We start from the raw sequence: 21,964 nt of genomic DNA on the forward strand, positions 1-21,964 counted from the left end.
CAGGTGAAACGAAATCCCAGATAAGCTGTCGTCCTTGCCAACAATTACCTGCAGTAATTTATCGTAAGTAATTGCAATTTGGGCCCTTTTCATCCGATTCTGACTTATCGACCCTGAGAAATCGGATGAAAAGTGTCAAATCGCATGTGTTTTACTGCTGATTCCGATCCGATGCGCAGTCCCGTGTGCATCGAATCGAAACCGGAGATCGCAAGGGCTGCAATATAGATTTATCGGATTTGGCAGCCTTGGCTGGGATTGCATACGATACATCGTATATGCAGAAGGACTGTATATGATATATCGTATGCGATCCTGCTGCCTGGGAAGCTGCAGGGCAGATCAAGGAAGATCGTATGCAACTTCTCTCCACAGAGACGTCGCAGTAGTGTATGGGGGACCTTAAGAGTGGCTCTGATTACACAGCCTCATGACACTGTTTATAGTAACCCAAAGCCGTTGTAATGTGTGGTGTTCAGGATAATCCTGGAAAGACAAGGAATTATTTTTGTTGTCTTCTCATAAATTGAAATCCATTTTTTATGTGTGGTTGGGGGGGGGGGGGATTTAAGTCTGTGCCTGGAATATGGTTTCTGATACAGTTTAACTAACTGCTTAATTTCTAATTTGTTACAAAATATTCATGTGAACTTTACTTAAATTACTTGAAATTAATTTGTCAAATTTGAAACGAGTGAAGTCACACGTGGAAACTGTTTCTCATGATCATATTTTTACTGCTGCCATTAAAAGTGACAATAGGGAAAAAATATATTTACCAGTATAAGGTTAGTAAGGCAAGTCATTTGTCGTGTATATAGTAATGGGGGGAAATGATTTGTGATTTCCATTCCTTTAAGTTGTTCTGTTTGCTATAGTATGGCTAGATACCCTACCTTCAAGCCTTTCTTCATATGCAGTTTATCTTATTGTGTCTGGACGGATGAAGGTTTCTTCCCAATACTCATGTGCTTACATGCTTTTCTGTATGCTTATCAATGTGTGCTAACCATTTACACATGTCAGACACTGGTGATACTCTTGCTCCAGTTGTTATATTTCACATTTCCTGCATTAAAAGGAGAGGCTGATACTCTTTCAAGTAGTGTTTTCTTTTTTTCTTGGAGTTCAAACCAATTAGATTTTCTGTCTTCTGTCCTGGTGGTGTTTCAACTATTGTCAGCTGGACAGCCTGTAAATCATCAATATACAAAGCTGACACTACAGCTGTGGCTTTGTTTCATCCCTGTCATGTAGGTCTTAATCCAGCGGCAAAAAGTGCTAGCCAGCAATATGTTTTCTTTTATATAAAGATTCCAGAGGAGCTCTCAGTTAATAATGAAAGTTTGGCACTACTGTTGATTGATGCATACCTTATTCAGTTACAATGAGCACCTACTTATATAAATGTTACATGTTCATACATACCGGGTGTACGTTTTATTGCTATAACAAAGTATGGAACTAGCCAGAATGTAAAAAGTTTTAAATGCATAGTCTTCTCCATGGCAAACTTAGACGTCAATAAAAAACAAGCTTTGCAACCTGTAACCATCACAAATGGGAGAAGTGGCCTGCCCAAATATGAGTAATAGCTGCTCCCTCCAGATCTGTTGGCCTGATTTGTCAAAATGTCACTTCTTGCTTACAATACCGCTGTAAACTCCAGCGAGCCTGGCAGAAACCATAAAGTGCAAGACCAGAGGTCAAGAGCTTTTATCTGTCCCACCAGAGGCCAGACTGGAAATTTACAACATAGGGTTATGGATTTTTTTTTTTTTTTTATCTAGTTGTATTGCCTCTCTTTTACATTTGACACATTGATTCACACATCTCACAGGGACTATAGATGTTTACTAATGTGGTATCATTTGCTGTAACCTCTCTTCACACATGCTTAACTAATGAGCGCAATTGTTTTTTTTTTTTTTTAAACAGCCTGTGTTTAAATGGAAAAATAAGATCTTTTTGTGTACTAAAAGTTATTGTTTTTATTGTTTTGTGGTTCTCAGATCCTAGAAGTAAAGAGCCCAATTAAACAGAGCAAGTCTGAAAAACAAATAAAAAATGGAGACTGCGATAAGGTAAATATAGATATTCGACCAGCCGAAACTTAACAGCTGCAGCATTCTCTGGGATGAGCTTTCCAACTAATAGGCTAACAGTGCTTTTGAATGATTTGTCTAGCCACAGTTTGTTTATTGAACGCTGTGTTCTTATTTATTGCTTTCAATGTGTTAAAAGTGTGCTTTCTGTATGTCCATTGAAGTGTTTGTTTTTCCCTGCACTGGAAGCCCTTCATCTACTTTTCCCCTGTTGCATTTGGGTCTAAAGACTTTTATCTTTGTTTCTTCAAATTAAACTCAGTGGAAAAGATCTTAGCTATCCCTTAAAAAACAAAAAAACAAAAACAAATACAGTAACTTTAAACTATGTATGACTCAAAACTCAGATGAGCAACCAATAAATACACACATTTAGGGGGGTATTCGATTGTCTGAAAAGTCAGTTGGGTGTTTGTTTTTTCCTATCTAATACACAGGAAAAAACAGACACCCAACCGACTTTTCAAACAATTGAATATCTCCATAGGCGTGCACAGCACATTTTATTAGGGGGTGCACCGTCGGATGGGTGTGTCTAGCACCGCCTTTTGGGGCGTGTCTAGCACCATCTATTGACGGTCAACGCAATATAAAATATCCACCCTTGTAGCAATCCTAATAAAGCAAATACATTGTCAGATGTTGTGGTGTGCACCAAACAAACACCCCTGATGGCACTCACTGCAATTATACTACTCCTCCTCAGCCTGGTCTGGCTCCCCCTCTCTTTCCCCTGCAAGCTGCAGCAGCTTACTTACAAGTCAGTCACTCACTGACACTGAGAGTCGCAGACTAGTACTGCTGCTGCTGGAGAAACGAGAGACGTGTCAATGTTGCTGACGACCGCCTGCCAGTATTGAATTTGTCTTCCTAAGAGGAACGCTGGCTGCATGCTGATCCTCATCAGTGGCTGGCGTTGGCATAGCATAGAAGGCGAGAGGTGGGCGTGTGGCGGGTGTGACGGGTGGGCGTGCGAGCAGCATGACGTAATCATCACATCACGCTGTTTTTGTACATGGAGGTGGAGTCGGGAGTTTGAAAGCCGGTGGCAGTGGCACCCTTGATTAACCCAGGCGTCCGGTCAGTAATACAGTCCTGACAGGGTGCAGCGCAGAGGGGACAGTAATCAGCCTGCTCACTGCATCAGGCATGTGAGATCGGGTGCCAGACATTAGGGGGTGCCTGTGTGCATCAGGCATGTGAGATCGGGTGCCAGACATTAGGGGGTGCCTGTGCGCACGCCTATGAATATCCCCCATAGTATTGCTGCAAATGTTAGCATTTCAGAATAAATGTTTGGGCATATTTCATGGGTTGATTTCATTTTATAAGTGTAGCTAATTATGAAATTTCAGTTTTAAATGTGTTTCTGTTTTTCAACAAAATATATATCCAAAAAGATAACTGCTCAGCTATGGTACAAAGGAAATAAGTAAAAATAATCACAGTTAGGGAGTTCTACTTTGTATCTGTACAAATCACCAATATAATATTATATATACTAATTATAAAAGCATATCAGTTATGTTCTGTCACTGCTATAGAAAGAAAACATAAACCACACTGTTTTACACCAAGTTCTGTTAAATTGCTTTGCAAATATATGAAATATAGATATACATAATGTCAGCAACTCTCCTGCATACCCCTACTGCAGTGGTTCCCAAACGTTTTTGAATCACGGCACCCTACAGTGTCAGAATTTTCTTCATGGTACCCCTAGGCCAAAAAAGTGCCTTAATGAAAAATGTATAAAAAATTAAGTAAATTGTGTTTTTCTAAGGTTCAATTATGTGGTGAGGGACAAGATTTGCTTCTGTTTGTCCACGTATTTTATGACTGGTGGCCACAAGCACTGAATTTGCCTATTGCACTGACTATGAATTATTTGAATAGGTCCTGGACCAACAACCCAAGGCACCCCTGCAAGTGTTCTAGGGCAGCCCAGGGTGCCAAGACACACAGTTGGGGAACCACTGCCCTACTGTTTTGTATATGACCTTTCTTTATAGCATTTACATATGTGTATATTTTCCTTTCCAGGCATACCTAGATGAATTAGTCGAGCTTCACAGACGATTAATGACTCTAAGAGAAAGACATGTACTTCAGCAGGTAAACACATGATATATATGGTAAAGTAGACAAGTACACAACTATTAAAATTTAAACTATTAAATAAAAAGAAACTTAAGCTAATTGTTTTTATTAGTTAAGAGTTAAAATCCATTTTTTTAAATAAATTATATGTAAAAACATGGGAGACTCTGTTACCAACATAGAACATTAGGGTCAAATCCTTGGGAGACTCATCATTAAATGGGCTATTAGGGAAATACCTACTCATCATTGAACATGCATAGTTATTTATAAAATTAGTATTTTAGGTGCACCTGAAACTACACAACAGAGTGTAGGCGTTTTCTGAATAAATACCCCATTTACCTAAAATCTACACCATGCCATACTTTAGCATTGCAACTACAAAGGGGAGAGGTAGGGCACAACTGAGTTGCCAATAGTATTGCAGCGCTAGTTACATATGTACAAACAAACATACGGGTATATGCAATTGCGGAATTCGACCGTTTTTGGATTCAACACAATTCGACAGTCGAAACCCTCCCGCCGGGACCCGAATTCGACATATTCAATAAGTAACGGATTAGACAGTCCCGCTGTTGAAAAACGGACCAATTGACGAATAGTGGGCGGCCTGGATTTGACTTAATGGATGGCACAAAAGTGTTCAAAAAATCCTGAAAAAAATTGCGTGGGGTCCCCCCTCCTAAGCATAACCAGCCTCGGGCTCTTTGAGCCGGTCCTGGTTGTAAAAATACGGGGGGGGGGAAATGACAGGGGTTCCCTCATTTTTTAACAACCAGCACTGGGCTCTGTGTCCGGTCCTGGTGCCAAAAATACGGGGGACAAAAGCACCAGCACCGGGCTCCACTAGCCAGAGAGATAATACCACAGCCGGGGGACGCATTTATATTGGTCCCTGCGGCCGTGGCATTAAATCCCCAACTAGTCACCCCTGGCCGGGGTACCCTGGAAGAGTGGGGACCCCTTAAATCAAGGGGTCCCCCCCCCTCCAGCCACCCAAGGCCAGGGATGAAGCCCGAGGCTGTCCCCCCACCATCCAAGGGCGGCAGATGGGGGGCTGATAGCCGGAGTGTAAAATGAAATATTGTTTTTTGTAGAAGAACTACAAGTCCCAGCAAGCCTCCCCCGCAAGCTGATACTTGGAGAACCACAAGTACCAGCATGCGGGGGGGAAACGGCCCGCTGGTACCTGTAGTTCTACTACAAAAAAATACCCAAATAAAAACAATAAACACACACACACCGTGACAGTATAACTTTATTACATACATGCACACCAACATACATACATACTTACCTATGTTAACACGAAGAGTCGGTCCCCTTCTCCACGTAGAATCCACGGGGTACCTGTAAATAAAATTATATTCACAACAATCCAGTGTAGATCTGTCCTCTTCTTTGTTTGTAATCCACGTACTTGGCAAAATAAAAAAACGCAAAGCACAATCCACGCACTGAAAGGGGTCCCATGTTTACACATGGGACCCCTTTCCCCGACTGGCGGGACCCCCCGTGACTGCTGTCAAAGAGGGTCCCTTCAGCCAATCAGGGAGCGCCACGTCATGGCACTCTCCTGATTGGCTGTGCGCGTCTGAACATCAGTCAGGCGGCGCACTCAAGATACAATGTAGCGCATTGGCGCTCCATTGTATCCATTGGTGGGAACTTTGCGGTCAGCGGTAGACCACAAGAGTGACCCCACATAACCTCGCGGTCTACCGCTGACCACAAAGTTCCCACCATTGGATACAGTGGAGCGCCTATGTGCTACATTGTATCTTGAGTGCGCCGCCTGAGTGACAGCTCAGGCACGCACAGCCAATCAGGAGAGTGCCATGACGTGGCGCTCCCTGATTGGCTGAAGGGATCCTCTTTGACAGCAGTCACGGGGGGTCCCGCCAGTCGGGGAAAGGGGTCCCGTGTGTAAACATGGGACCCCTTTCAGTGCGTGGATCGTGTTTTGCGTTTTTTTATTTTGCCAAGTACGTGGATTACAAACAAAGAAGACGACCGCTCTACACTGGATTGTTGCAAGTATAATTTTATTTACAGGTACCCCGTGGATTCTACGTGGAGAAGGGGACCGACTCTTCGTGTCAACATGGGTAAGTATGTATGTATGTTGGTGTGCATGTATGTAATAAAGTTATACTGTCACGGTGTGTGTGTATTGTTTTTATTTGGGTATTTTTTTTGTAGTAGAACTACAGGTACCAGCGGGCCCGTCCCCCCCCCCCCCCCCCCGAATGCTGGTACTTGTGGTTCTCCAAGTACCAGCTTGCGGGGGAGGCTTGCTGGGACTTGTAGTTCTTCTACAAAAACCAATATTCTTTAATTTTACACACTGGCTATCAGCCCCCCATCTGCCGCCCTTGGATGGGGGGGACAGCCTCGGGCTTCACCCCTGGCCCTTGGGTGGCTGGAGGGGGGGGGGGGGCTTGATTTAAGGGGTCCCCACTCCTCCAGGGTATCCCGGCCAGGGGTGACTAGTTGGGGATTTAATACCACGGCCGCAGGGACCAATATAAATGCGTCCCCTGGCTGTGGCATTATCTCTCTGATTAGTGGAGCCCGGTGCTGGTGTGAAAAATACGGGGGACCCCTACGTGTTTTGTCCCCCGTATTTTTGGCACCAGGACCGGACACAGAGCCCGGTGCTTGTTGTTAAAATACGGGGGAACCCCTGTCATTTCCCCCCCGTATTTTTACAACCAGGATCGGCTCAAAGAGCCCGAGGCTGGTTATGCTTAGGAGGGGGGACCCCACGCAATTTTTTTCAGGATTTTTACCCATTTCACACCCCTTCCAACTGAAAAACATCCACTGATCTCTCCATATTATTGTAGTTAGTAAAAAAATATATATATTATTTTAAAAAAAACGATTAAATAATACTTGTGGCTCCTAAATAGACAAACCAAGTAGATAATGCCTTCAAATATAAATAGATATGCTATTAGCAATAAAAAAAGCACCAAAAAATACATGTTTTTAAACATTTTAATTAGATCACGACAGAAAAATGAGGCGGAATGAAATTGACGAAATGACTGTCGAAAAGCACTGTTGTCGAATCGACGTTCTTCAATTGAATATACTTTTGTCGAAAAGCCGCATTTTAACATTGCAGACATGTCGAATTTAAAAAATGTCGAATTGCCAAAAGTCGAAAATGAAACGGCAGGTTTTTTTGTCAAAGTACTGTATTGCATTGTCGAATCAAATTCGACAGTTTTTTTGTGTCGAAAATGACCAGTTTTTCGACATTTTCGGCAATTCGACAGCAATTGCATATACCCCATAGGCTGTATGAAATGTTAGCCTAGAGCTGGCTGCAGACTGGTGTCTGTTTCTTCTAGAGGTTAGTCCTAATTCTGACCATGAAGCGGATAGTTGTCTATTTGCAGTTCACATATGTAAACACAGGAGTGCCACAGATGATGGCCAGAAGGGGAGGCGGGGGGGGGGGGGGGGGGGGGGGAATGATCTCTCTTGCCAGCTCTGTTCTGATAGTCTTGCAGTAGTGATATTTAGATTTCATTCACTTCAAATATTTATTCACACAGCTTAAGTTAAAATAAAATTTTTCCCTTTGTAGGTAGTGTTACAAAAATTAAAGATTCATTACTACAGTATATTTTGGTATTGTGAAAATCTTCTAATATGTTACAGCTAGGTTACTTATGGGAAAATACCTAAAATGCACCCATTATGGAGCAAATCTTTACTGTCCTATTGAAAGTGGAAATATACTTTAAAAGATAGATATCTCTCTCTCTCTCTCTCTATATATATATATATCTATCTATCTATCTATCTATCTATATATATATATATATATACACACACACACACACACACACACACACACACATAAATGCTTACATCTATGAACTAGCTGTTCTACCCGTTCTTCACACGGTTGTTTCTGACTGCAAGCCATGCAGTGGTAATAACGTCATTATGTCAACCTCATTTTCATCCCCTTATGGGAGATTTATTAATATTCTAATTACGTAATTTTCATATTTCCCACCTGAAGAATACCTTTTAAATTTCAGCTTCCTAACATATCGGGAAGTAAGAGAATTAGTGATGAGGCAGTCAGTCAGTGAGTGAGCGAGGGCTTTCGCATTTATATATATATATATATATATATATATATATATATATATATATATATATATAGATTGCAATATTAGCAGCTGTGCATGCATAAAGGTTTCAAAGGTTGATAGAGGTATGTCTACGTGTTTAAAGGGATCTAAGTACATATTTTTGGCTTTTATCTTGATGTATACAGAAACATTTTCTCATCGTCTATTTACCAGCTTTGAAGAAGTAAACCTTTTGGGGTTAAAATAAAAAAGAAAATTGAGAAGGCAACTACACATTTCTGTAAAATCTCCTCAGATAATGCATGTACTAGCTACAGTTATTTTATTATAGCTACAGGTGTTTCTTGTGAATTTAAAGAAAAATATAAATCTTCAGAGTAGCACTTAGTTCACCTAAGTTCTTTGATGGATAAGCTATACAAATACGTAATGTACAAAAATCCCACAAAGAAGAAAATACATGGAATAACCTCACCAGGTGCAGAAATAAAAGCCTCTAGGGATGTAAGTAAAGATTGCTTGTTGACAGGAGGAGAGAAAATCCCGTCCATTGGCCTGTAGACACAAGTTTATATGGTTTCAAGATTACATTCATTCAGTACCAGAGTAAATGAACAGCACATGCACATTTAATGCTTTATATCATGATAAAACATTTATTTAAACATAGTGACAGACTTGTGTTTTTTTATTTGTATTTTAATGCTCCTTAAAGCAAAAGCAATTTTCTTTTACCTAAGAGAATGATTTCTCAGCTGAAATAATCAAAATCGTTTCCATAGCACTCCTAGCCATCTACAATTTAAAACAAAAATATTATAATAACTTCATGTAGCCTTCACATAAATATATAATGGAGAATTAATAGCTGTACTCAAATGCCCAAGTGAATATATATATATTTTGCATCTGTGTTTAAATCTTTCCAAAGTCTCAGAACCACATGTCAAAACATTTGAGAAACAGTGAATTTTCAGCAATTTAAAGAGAGTACTATAGGTAGTCATTGTAAGCTTAAATGCTCCTAAAAATAATTGGTACTTGGATTGCATATAGCTTTGAAAGAGTTAGTGACATTCACAGAAAATGCAAAAAATATGTAATTTATTAAATAAATAACAAATTCTTAGCTTAAATCGTTTTGCTTGCCTTCAAGATTGACCACAAGCATTTGAGGCTACCCAGGCTTTCACTGCAATAATATCTTATAAGGTCTCTTGAGGGGTCCCTGACATTTTTCATTTATTGACCTTTTGGGACACCACCAGCAATGTGAGACTCTCACAGCAAACAGCTCTCCAAGACAGCCCTTAGCAGAGAATATTATCCTGAAGTAGTCCATGGAGGCTGCAGATACATAAACATAATGCTTATTTAGGCCACAGCATCTACCCAGCAAGAAAGCTTTGAGCAATACGAACAACATGCCCATAAAGAACTAATAGTAGGGAGCATCCTTATTACATGATTCCAACATTCGTTGCTTTCCATTTTATGGCCATAGAAGACACAACAAGGCCTGCACCCTTCTGACATGAAAACACCAATGATCTTATCTAGACCTTCAGAAAAGAAAAGATGTCTACTTACAAGAAGACCTACACATAAGCAGCTACAGCCATCCAAACATTTGCGCGTCAACAATATGCGCTGCACAACAAACCAAGGAGGTCCTATCCAGAGTTTCCCTATGACAGGACCAGCTATGAAACATTACCAAGGAAAACTAAAGCATCAAACATTGTCGGGATTACCCTTTTTCTACTGTGAAGAAGCTAGAACAAAATAATTGTATAGCGCAGGCCCAAATTCACTCCTGATTAATAACTATATGCAAAGTTCTACACATCTTCTGGAATGGTCTGAGAGCAATTTATAGTATGTAATCAATTTGCACTCATTTTCCACAGAAGTAATAGCGGTAAATAATTTCCACAGTAACACTACTTGAGTAGGACTGCAAATATCGGAAAGAAACAAAAGCATTGCAGGAAGATACAGGACACTACCATAAAAATAAAATCATGCTTTATTACACTCCCACTATCAAAGAGCCAAAAAGAGGCTTCTGAAGTTTATCCTCTTGTCCATTAGAGAGGAGACCGAGTTCAGGAACAAAAATGCTGAGAATCCCCCTCCCAACCTTTCCACTTCTCTTTTACAAGATATACTGTACAATTTCAAGTAAACGCTTAGGTAAGGGTTTGAAAAAGGGTACTATAACCATAGTGCTGACAGTGGAAACAGATTAGGAATGCTGCTATTAAGCAGAACTGAAGTTTATTTTTTGTAGTTGTAGTTCCACAATTAAAACAAATCTGTAAGGACATTGAATCAACATAGAAGAAGACATTTTAGGCTTAAAGTGCATCACTACGCTGGTTACTGAAGCATATCGCATAGCTCTTCCCAACATAGCCTTTTCCACTCTCTGTATGGGACATTCATCCTTTAAATTGCTTAACTCCTTTCACGGCTCATTCCTTCAAGGCAAAACCCATTACTCCACCTGGATATCTGTCCACAAGACTTCCATCACTGGATTATACGGAAACGAAATATTCTTCTGCAGTGTTGCAGCCAGAGAAACATTTCCAACATTCAAGATCTCCAAATTTGGGTTACCTTCCATATCCCCAAATTTTACCAGTACCTACAAATTAGGCAATTCTATTAATCCCTCCCCTCCTGTCCCCAAGTAGACTCTTGACCACCATTAAATCACTGTGTTACTAAAAATGCTTCTCCACTGACACTGACTTTACAGTCCAGGATACATAAACGCTCTTGGGAAACTAGTCAGTGGAAACGTTTGTAGAATTATGAGCCAGGAATTGAGAAAAGCTCACTATGCATTAGAATAATGTGTTTGTACATATAATGTTGGATGATTCCTCACCTACATCTTCTACAGTTTGCCTATGTACATATTTTTTTTTCTCCACAATTTTAAAATAAGTACAATTCTGAGATGTTTCATATAAAAGCAGGATGTTCAGTCTGTGATCATACCGGGGGTATATAGTAGTGTGCACATGGTTTTCTATGTTTTGTATACACTTTCTTTGATGTAACTCTCGCTGTCCTACTGACATGTAGTTGTCAGTAAATTTTCTGTCTACAAAATGGCAGAATTTGTTTCTACTAAAGAGATACATATTTTGCTGGTTCCTAATCTTGCATTATGGCTAAGGGAATGCAGTCAGAATCCTGACCGGCCAAATCCCGACGAGTTTTGAAGGGAAGTACTGGGATTGGGGTTAGGATTAGGCTGTTGGGGAAGGAAGGGTTATGGTTAGGCTGAGGGAGGAGTGGGTTAGCATTAAAATGCTTACTATGATCCGTCGGGATTTTGACTGGATGCTGACTCCCGGGATTTCATACGCAACCCTGACTAAGCCGTGCTAAAAATGTAAAACATATTTTCATTTTGGTGTGTGCTATTACCAGATGTCCAGGTCTTCCATGAAATATGAGTTAAGGTTACCAATGGAATTTCATGACATGTAAAGTGTATTTTCATATTATTATTTTTTTAAATAACCCAGAATTTGCAGTTGTGAGCCAAGCACTTTGCAAATTACCTCTGCTTTCCTACTTGCCATTTTGTTTAGCGATTCATAGATAATCACATGACTGGGCCTAGAAGGAATTTGGTAGCACTCTTTGAAGTACAGTAAAGCTAAAGAAAACTTTATGACAAACTTAGGCTGTTGCAGACTTTTCCCATTGGAGTTATCCATGAAATGTCAAAAAGACTTTCAAAGAATTCAATGTAATATTTTTAAAAAAAAAATTTTTTTGTGAGGTATGGGAAACTCTTTTCTAATGTCTCTGAAGTGGATGTTTTTACTGTAGATTCTTTAAGCATCGCTAATAAAGTGCTCTCAGTTTTTATTGCACCATTCTTACAGCTACACTTTGGTTCTGCTATCAAAATCTTATGATAATGGCGCTTTGGTGAGATTCTCAGAAAGTGACCACTTTCACTGTCTGCATTTAAAAAAAAAATGTTTTTCTTTATTGAAGCAAGAATATACAATGTATCAAAAACAAGTGTGACACATATGACAGTAATAATATAAAAACTTTAAAGTACAAAATGCGTCAATGTCACATATAGACATGGTATGGACAATATCCACGTATTAGTAAATATATAACATAACTAGACTTGGAGCTACATACTGTATCACAGCCACCCACAGTGGGAGTAATATCAATGGTAATTAGAGGGTCTTGGGAGTATGTTTCATACCACAATGTTGTGTCTGGATTTTCAAGGAAACCATAAACTGTAAAGAATAAAGGAACAAAATAATTCTTCATAGTAAAGTTGTAAGACACAAAATAGCTATGGGATACTGTACATTGCCCAGATTAATTACCTCTTTGACTACTTATAGCTGCACATACAATTTCTTCTGAGAAAGACAACATTTTTGTAAACTTATTTAGAGAAATTTCTATGATAATGCAGAAAGAAATTCCACAGTGTAACCACCACTGATACGAACCCTTCCTAAGGTAATACAGTATCTATATAAACACATAATATACAATATATACAATATATATGTCATTATCTCAGTAGGGGACCCAAAAATGTGGGATTTTGGATAAGGGATACTCAACCTGTAGTACTCAACCTGTAGTGGCCTATTTTATTTTCTGTGTGCCTCAAACTAATAGCACATTGGTACTGTCTGTCCTTGGTATAACAAGTTTTAGTATAAAGATACAGTGATTGCCTCTGTATCAAAAGCTCATTAATTGAAATTAATATCAAGGATGTTGCCAGAAGTTTGGATCAAGATACTGTACCCACTGCAGCATGATCATTTATTTTGCTGAAAGCAAACTTCTCTGTAGATTTTGTTAAAAGCAACCTGTGTTTTTCATGCTGTGTTGATGGTGTGGAGGAGAGGCAAACCCATTTGTGGTTATCTAAGTCCACAGAATTTTCTTTTGCAGAGCCAAGCAAACTAATGTAATCTAGGTCTGTCTGTCTGAATTGTAAACGTCAACCTTACCAGACAGTCATAATTAACATTTTCAGTGGCAAAAATTAGATATCTGTTGGATAGAGAAGAAGGGCAGGGCCAGTGCAAGGTGCACTAGGAAAAGTCACTCCCACCTGTTGTTCCTCCACCCACAGTTGTCACACATGCTAGACTTTAGTAAAATAAAACAATTACTTCCTCTCAAGAAGCCCGTGGGTCTAGAACTCTAGATACACAAGAAAACAAATCATAATCAAATAATCCTGAAAGTGCAACCAACGGCCAAGTGCATCAATACTGTATATTTGAAAGCAGCTCTTTTGTATATTTATTTTTACTCGAGTAATTATTTTATTAGTTTATTTGCGATATACATATAGAGTGAGAGAGCAACATTCACTTAAAAAAAAAAAAAAGCCAGCACTCGCGTTTAGCAGCTTTATTCAAGATCACATAGATTCCATGTTAGTAAAACAATCCATCAGTGGCAGTAGCCTGCCCAACAGCCATCATATTAATCAAAGGCTAATTAGTTTTCCTGAGGGGCTAGCCTGGAATCTATGTGATCACCAGTAAAGCTGATAAACATGAGTGCTGGTTTCTTATGTGCTATTTTTTTTTTTAAAGGCAGTGTTGCTGTATGCATTATATGAACCGGGCACCACTATCTATTTTCTCTCTGAGTGCCATCTCGTTCCTTGTACACATACACATTATATATATATATACAGTATATATGCAACAGGAGAAACGACACTCGGAGGCTCGTAAAAATGTAAAAACTGTATTCCACAGACACAGGGCAAACGCATTCGGGGCAACAGCCCCTTCCTCTTCATCAGGACCACATAAAAGTGCAGCAAACGTTTGCTGCACTTGTATGTGGTCCTGACGAAGTGGTTGTTCCCTCGGGGATGTTTGACCTGTATCTGTGGAATACAGTTTGTTTCTCAAATTTTTACTAGTCTCTGAGTGCTGTTTCTCTTGTTGGATATATGCTTAAATTATGAACTGAGCACCAGAGCATGTTGCTGAATTATGTGGAGTACCGGCAGATGTTGGAGCATATTATATATATATATATATATATATATATATAATGTGGCCCAGTGTGTGGATCACCATGCAGCAGTGAAGCACCGTCAGACGCGGTGAAGTCCGGTTTAATTTTATGCATGTGTTATACTTACGGTGGTTAATAACGCCACTTGCGGTACGTTTTCTAACTTATGTGTGTGTCGAATCTTTTAAATTACATTTTAAATACAGTTATGCACTATTTTTGTGTAACTGATTGTAGGAGAAATTTTTGAAGGTGCTTGCTAATTTTTGATAGCTGCTTATTAGTGGGGTCATTGTATGCTGCTGTATACAAGACCAAAGTTTTTGAAATTTTTTTTTACATTTGGAGGATGAGTATCTCTAGATGTATTATGCCTCAGACCTATTATTAATTAATTATTAGGATAGTTTTTGTTATGTAGTGTTTTGTTATGTGTTGTTTTTAATACTATTTGTTTATGTGGGCTGCCTGGTTTACCCTTATATGCTAACCAAAGGACATAAACTGTAGTGATGTGGGTTAATAATGTTCCATCTCATATGTTTACCCATAAGCAAGGATGGGATTCATAGTAGCACGCCGTGTGAGCGCTTCCTGATGCACTTCCGGCCGGTGGAACGCACTCACGGTTGATTTCCAGGTATTTGGAACGTATACCGGAAGTCAAGCTGCGTTGTAAGTAAATGTTTTCTTTCTTTTGGTCTGAGTATTGCCAGATACATGGCGCTTTTTGCTGATCTAGTGTTGTGAGTTAAAAAGGGTCACCCCTCTGTACCTGGAGGAGGGTAGTGATGTGTTTAGTAGGCCGGTGATTGATTCACCTGTAAATTGGGTGGAGCTAATTAGGTGATCTGGGAAGGTATATATGGAGAACCAGTGCAGCTCTCAGTATGTCTCTGTCTACCTGTTTGGACATGCTGTCTTGAAGAAGGTTACGTTCTGATAACCGAAACGTCGACTGACCATGTTATGATGCAGGTGTTGTGAGTAATAAAGGTTTCTATGGAACTGTTTGCATAAGATAAAGTCCCTGGTGAGTGCATCCTTATTGTGGATCTTTAGCAATCTATCTATCTATCTATCTAGATATATATATCTCCTCTGTTGTAGGGCAGCACTCACAGTGCTTCATAAAAAACACAATAAATCCAACAGGAGCCCCCTCCTAGATTAACGTTTCAGACTTAATGACTTTCGTTAGGATTATAAAAATATAAACAAATGTTTTACCTTTATAACACCATCACCTGAGTGACCTGACTGGCTTCTCTGCATGCTGCTGGTCTGGGTCCAAAGACATCAGTGATGTGCGCACTCAGACTTCAGTGCGGTAACCTAGCAGCAAGTGACAATCATCACCCAAAAATGCAAAGTAGCAATATATAGTAATGGAGAAGCTGGCAATAATACATATGATACAGAGTTGAATCATAAAATGCATAGTGTAACACTGAATCCGCTGACAAACCAGGGGTCATAGGGGGTTATTCAGAGTTGTTAGCAATTGGGCAAAAACCATGTGCGCTGCAGGTGGGACAGATGCAACGTGCAGAGAGAGTTAGATTTGGGTGGGCTATATTGTTTCTGTGCAGGGTAAATACTGGCTGCTTTATTTTTACACTGCAATTAAAATTTCAGTTTGAACAAACCCCACCCAAATCTAAATCTCTCTGCACATATTACATCTGACCCACCTGCAGTGCACATGGTTTTGCCAAACTGCTAACAAATTTGCTGCTGCGATCAACTCTGAATTACCCTCAAAGTGCATAATAAAATACTAAATCTGCTGGAGAACAAGGGGACAGAGTGTAAGTACAGTAGCATAACTGCCAGAGGCAATTGATGATACACCTGCCTTCAGGTGTCTCCATGAAAGTCAGTACAATAAATGCACACAATTCAACACATTATATTGAATGGCATATGGACCAAGCAATTAAAAAAAAATCCAGAAGAAAAAAACAACTGCAAAATAGACAAAAAACAAGACCATGTAGGGTAAAGATTGCCATAATCATCTAAATGCAGAAAGAACAGTACACAAACAATCCTGAAGAAATGACAAAAAGCAAATCAGGCTGAAGTTCTCGAGACCACCAGGAGAGATAGTATTGAGGCGGTCTATCCACCTTGCCTCACATTTTAAGAGTTCTCTGGCCCTATCACCAGTCTCCCCCTCCCCTCTCAGTCTATTAGCGACCTTGTCGATGACTTTGTAATGAAGAGTAGCCAAGCTATGTTTGATTTGAAATGCTCATATTAATGTTTTCCTTTTATTGGCCAGTCTCAGGTATGGCTTTATTTTGCCACTCTGCCTAGAAGGCCAGCATCCCGGAGTCGCCTCTTCACTGTAGACGTTGACACTGGCATTTTGCAGTTACCGTTTAATGAAGCTGCCAGTTGAGGACCATGTCGACCTAGAAACCATGTCGACTTACCTACTTAACGACCTAAGTGTGGTCGAGCTAGAGACCGGATACCATAAAGGAGACCGCACAGGAACCTGGATCAAGTATATGACAAAAGGAACTGGTACAGGTCAATACCTGATGGATAGGAATCCGTTTACCAGTATGTGTGGGAGAAGAAATTTACCATTCTCAAAATACCCACAAATGGTACACTTAGTACATTTGTAGCATCCAGACTTTCTGGATAGGGCATTTTTTGGATTAATGGATAGAAAGCCAATAATGTCGTTATGGACCAATCAGTCCTTTAATTTTCTCTTCCTTAAGAAACTGGGCATGAGAGTCATGTTTTTAAAAACATTAAGGTCAGCATCAGAGGACTCAATGGGCCAAAGTTCCTTTGCCATCTGCACAATGGCAGAACTGGCTGTGGTGTACCGCTGTACAAACAAAATTTTCTTGGAAGAACTTTCTCTATTAGATTTGGAAGTTCGCAGAGCTTCTGTCCTCTGTAAGTACTTTGGCTTGGGCTCTGATGAATTTCAGATGGTGAAAGCCCCTGGCTCTGAAATGTTCGACCATCAAGTCAATTTCATGAGCAGAGTTTTCCAAATTGTCAGAGAGCCTGTGTACCTGTAGAAATAGTGAATACAGAAGCCCTCTTTTGGTGGAGGGATGTTGACTGGTATAATGTAGGATGGTGTTTCTCTCAGGATTTCTTGGACAGACTGGTATGTAGTTCACCATTTATTAGAGAAACCAGTACATTCAGATAATGGAAATGATAATTGCCTTCTCTGCCAACTCAGTGTCTATTGTGTGCGCTTGATGTCGTTAGTTGTGCACCAGCATACCTCTCGCCAAGGGGCTTGAGGCTGCCTGCAGATTACTCTCACCGGGGACAGATGTATTATGCCTGGAGAAGTGATAAAGCAGTGATAAGTGCAAGGTGATAACATACCAGCCATTCAGCTCCAATATGTAAATTGACAGTTAGGAGCTGATTGGCTGGTGCATTAAGACCTTCCACTTATCACTGCTTTATCACTTCTCCAGGCTTAATACATCTGCCCCTCCTAGTACGCTGAGCCTGAGTTGTTATTTTTTTATGCAGTTGTTAGAACTTAAATTAACAAGGAATTATTTCCTTTTCCACTGGAAATGCAACATAAAGCTACCCCCCCTGACGAAGTCCTCAGTGACTAAATGCGTTGGGCGTGGTTAATGGGACGATTATACACAGTTTCTGACTAATGTGGTTTACTGCTATTGCATATAGACTGTGTGAGAGCCAGGAGACTTGCTGACAAGTGTGATCTAGATGCACGTGATGGGGCTCAATCTGACATATACTGGATTTTAACTTCTTTAGATATATGTGAGCATATAACAAGTAAAAGTGTTTTTTTTATATAATACTCATGCTGTGCGCCCTTCATCTTTTCTTTACAGTGTGGATACATTGTGGTTGAGGTTTCACGGCAGGTGCTGCATTGACATCTATAATATTGGGAATCAGACTGCTGATTTTAACATAGAGACTTTGCGCATGTCCATTGACTTTACTACTGTGTCATCAGTTGTTGACATGCAGAAAGTCAGCATCTTCAGAATGCTGACATTGTAAACCTGTCAACAGTTTGAGGATGTCAGCTTAGTACCTGTTGACATTATGAACCTTGGTGATATTCTGGTGTCAACATTATGAATATTGACATGATTACCGTTGACCTTCGGTCCGGATAAACATTAAGTGCCAGGGGCTAGAGTGATAAAGGCATTTTTCCAGCAGCAAAGTCATCTCTTCTACCACCTCCTTTCCTGCTGGGTTGTTGCAGCATAAGTGGATTTAAAGGGAAGATTGCCATATCGTAATTGTGGCTCAGTTTGCAAAGGATTATTAGACAATCTGAAAGGCAGACTGTTAATTGTGAATCGTGTAAGCTGTGCAGTGGCTTGCAGCTGTTAAATAATAGGTCCACAGGTGCCGCCAGCAGGAAACAGAGTAAGTATGTAATAAATAGACATTCTTAATTATGACACCCCAAATACCTGGCACACTAGGAAGCTGTGTAATGGTTACCGCAACCCTGAAGAAGGGTAAATCTCAGCTACACAAGCACAGGTTTCATTTGGCGTATGGTGAACACTGAATCATCACCGAGTAATTGCCTATCACACCATATTTGTAGGGAAGAACATGAACTATGTATCCAGTAAATGGCTCTCGTCCATGCTGTTTGTCACATATTGCTGAAACATATCTACGAGAAAATAAGAACTAATGATACAAGTCAAAAATAAATTAGAACTTTTCCTTGTAACACTTTTATTACTATAGAGCCAAGTCTTTAACGGCACATTAAATGTTAAACCGTTACAATCTGAGCAGTAGAAAAATGCCTCATCTGTTCTGCTTAATCCTCTACCACAACACATCTCTGCATGCATCATACCGCAAAGAGCCACACATGACATTATTTCACTGCTGTTATCCACTACCGCTCTCTGGCAGCTAAACTTTGTCAGTATTTCAGTGTCAAATCTTTTTTGCTCCTTCCACCTAGTGTGTGTGTGTGTGTGTGTGTGTGTGTGTGTGTGTGTGTGTGTGTGTGTGTGTGTGTGTGTGTGTGTGTGTGTGTGTGTGTGTATCAGCTGTGGAAAAAAATAGCATGTAATAATTGCCTTTAATGTGTCTGCATTTGCTCAATATGCAAAAAATAAATAAATATAATAAAATAGATGAGCAACCATTGCTTAGTTGGCTGAAAATATCAGTGTAATAATGCATGACCAGCCGGTAACACCAAGTACTGTGCAGACTTAACACAGGATAAATTATAGTTGCATTACATAAAGTCTTTATCACAACTGAAAATACCAGGCCTTTTGTGAGTAGTACATTGATTAGGGGGTGTAATGAGCAGTACAAATAGTAACGTGGTCAGATGCCTCTTCCTCTTCCCTTATGTCCCCTGTACATCAAAGATGTATTGGTGCAATGGTGTGATCCCCAGATGGTTGGATCAGGGATGTTTAACATGTTTAAAAGTCGGGATCGGGGAACTGGGCATTATTTAACATGTTTAATTTCCCCAATCCCCCAGCATTCACTGATCAGTGATAGCCACTGGTCGGGGGGATCACTCAGCCTGATGTATGGGGGCCTTAAGTCACTGAGAAGTATGTGTACTGTATGTTCAAGGTAACCTACAGTGTGAAGCTCTTAATTCTCTTACTGAAGGCTCAGGTGGCTCTATTATTTCATGAAGTGCATTCTTGGTGCAGGAATCATTCTCCTAAAAATCCTATTAAATACAAATAATTACAAAGCTATTGGAAATGATCCCCTCCATACTCCAGCAAAGCATTTCTATCATAACAGAAGGGAAATGTGTGTAATAGCTTCACCTGCAGTCCTAGCATGCATTGAGTCATTAAAAAGCCATCTTACAGATGACATAGAATAGATCCAAAGCAATGTAACAGGCATGCTGACATAACCAGGATGTCTGATACAGGGAGTTCAAGAGGTCCCCCTCAGTGACTGTGCTAAGCAAGTCTCCCTGCAGAGATTAAGCGCAAAGAAAAGGTGGGTACACACGGAACAATTATAGCCATGATGTGGGGGCGTTCACGATCATTTGGAACAACACATCGTTCCATGTGTATGCCCGATACCGATGGCGATGCACGCACCTGCGGGTCGCTAACGACAGCCCTAGATCTTTTGAACATGCAAGAAGATGTGGGGCTGTCGTTAGCGATGCAGCATGGCCCCCACTCCAACTCCCCCCCCCCCCTTTCCCCCCCCTTTCCCCCCCCTAACGCCATTCGGTGCTGTCATCACCAAGTGTGTATGCACGTGTCGATGCCGGCCCCCCGCTGGGCACGATGTGTCGTTCAGTGACAAATTGTGCCGTGTGTTCGGACCTGAAGATGATCACATCATTAAACACTTTATTTACATGAAATTAAAGAGAATTTGTTACAAACGTGTCTATAATAAGTGTTGTCCCTCTCTGTCCTTCAACAACTGCAGAGGAGCTCTGCAGCCAGAGACATCACTCACTGTGGACGTGGAGAGACTTTTTGAACACACTGTACTACCTGTAGGCCCTACTTAAGGGTAAGCAGATTGTACTGATAAAAGTAGAAAAATGGAATGGAGACAGGCTCCTAAAGCAATCTCAACATTTTGGAACCAAGACTAATGCTGCTCTCTTAAAAAAAAACTCCGTAATGAAATAATGAAAACAAGAGTGAGCGAAAAAAGGCAGGTATATTATAATGATTGAATTTTTTAATATGAAAACATATAATCCATAATACATAAAATCACAAATAAAACGTTTACGCAAACCTCAAGACACTGTAAAAGGACTGTTGTATTGATAAAATGTATAATGATGCAGAGTTTTAAGCACTGCAAAAGCATTCTAAGCTCTTTGTGTAAAGTTGAAATGGAGCAACAGCTAAATAACACATTTTATGGGGGGAATTCAATCAACCGTGGTAATTTACAGGAGGCTAATTGACCCCAGGGGAGGCTACACTTAACAGGGATTATTTTACGCCTCTGAACAGAGGTGGAAAAAAATCCTCATAACGGGTGCCTCGACCCTGTTAATGCACGAATCTGTGAACTTTTCACGGATTCGGTGTGTTATCGCCTGTTAACACTTAAATTTAAACAGGGTTTTGGGTGAAAATGGGAGTGCAGTTGAATAGCCAGGACATTAAAGTCCGAGGTTACCTCCCTTTTTCATCCACGGTAATTTACCGCAGGTGATTGAATTCCCCCAATGACTGGTTACTTTATCTGTGGTATGGTATATTATTCACATTTAATAAACCAATGCATTTGTATTACAGAGTATTTTATCTTTACCTATGTTGGGATGTGAAAGTCTTCTGAGGGAATGTAACACATGTTTAATAAATAGATGGTTTATTTAAATAGATTTATAATAGATTTATTTTTGAGTTTAATATATGTTTCTGTGTGTACAAGTCTATTTAAGCGATCCATAAAATGTGTGTGTATACTATATATGTAGTCTAGATTTTTTTTTCTATATTTTATTTTGAGGCAACATTTTATGCTATCTTTCACTGTCTGTAGGTTTCGTACCATATACAATTTTAGGTC

The 21,964-nt window shown here is 40.0% G+C and overlaps 1 protein-coding gene across 3 annotated transcripts in view; it reads left to right on the forward strand.

Annotated features, from left to right (window-relative positions):
• MLLT3 (MLLT3 super elongation complex subunit) overlaps window positions 1-21,964 on the forward strand; it is a 344,116-nt gene that overhangs the window by 317,677 nt on the left and 4,475 nt on the right. For all 3 annotated transcript variants that reach the window (XM_063914163.1, XM_063914164.1, XM_063914165.1), the window contains exons 10-11: window positions 2,013-2,084; window positions 4,149-4,220. In XM_063914163.1, the coding sequence (XP_063770233.1) occupies window positions 2,013-2,084; window positions 4,149-4,220 (144 nt within the window). The remainder of the gene's footprint in view (window positions 1-2,012; window positions 2,085-4,148; window positions 4,221-21,964) is intronic.

This window comes from Pseudophryne corroboree, chromosome 1 (genome assembly GCF_028390025.1).
Source record: "Pseudophryne corroboree isolate aPseCor3 chromosome 1, aPseCor3.hap2, whole genome shotgun sequence".
Taxonomy (NCBI): domain Eukaryota; kingdom Metazoa; phylum Chordata; class Amphibia; order Anura; family Myobatrachidae; genus Pseudophryne; species Pseudophryne corroboree.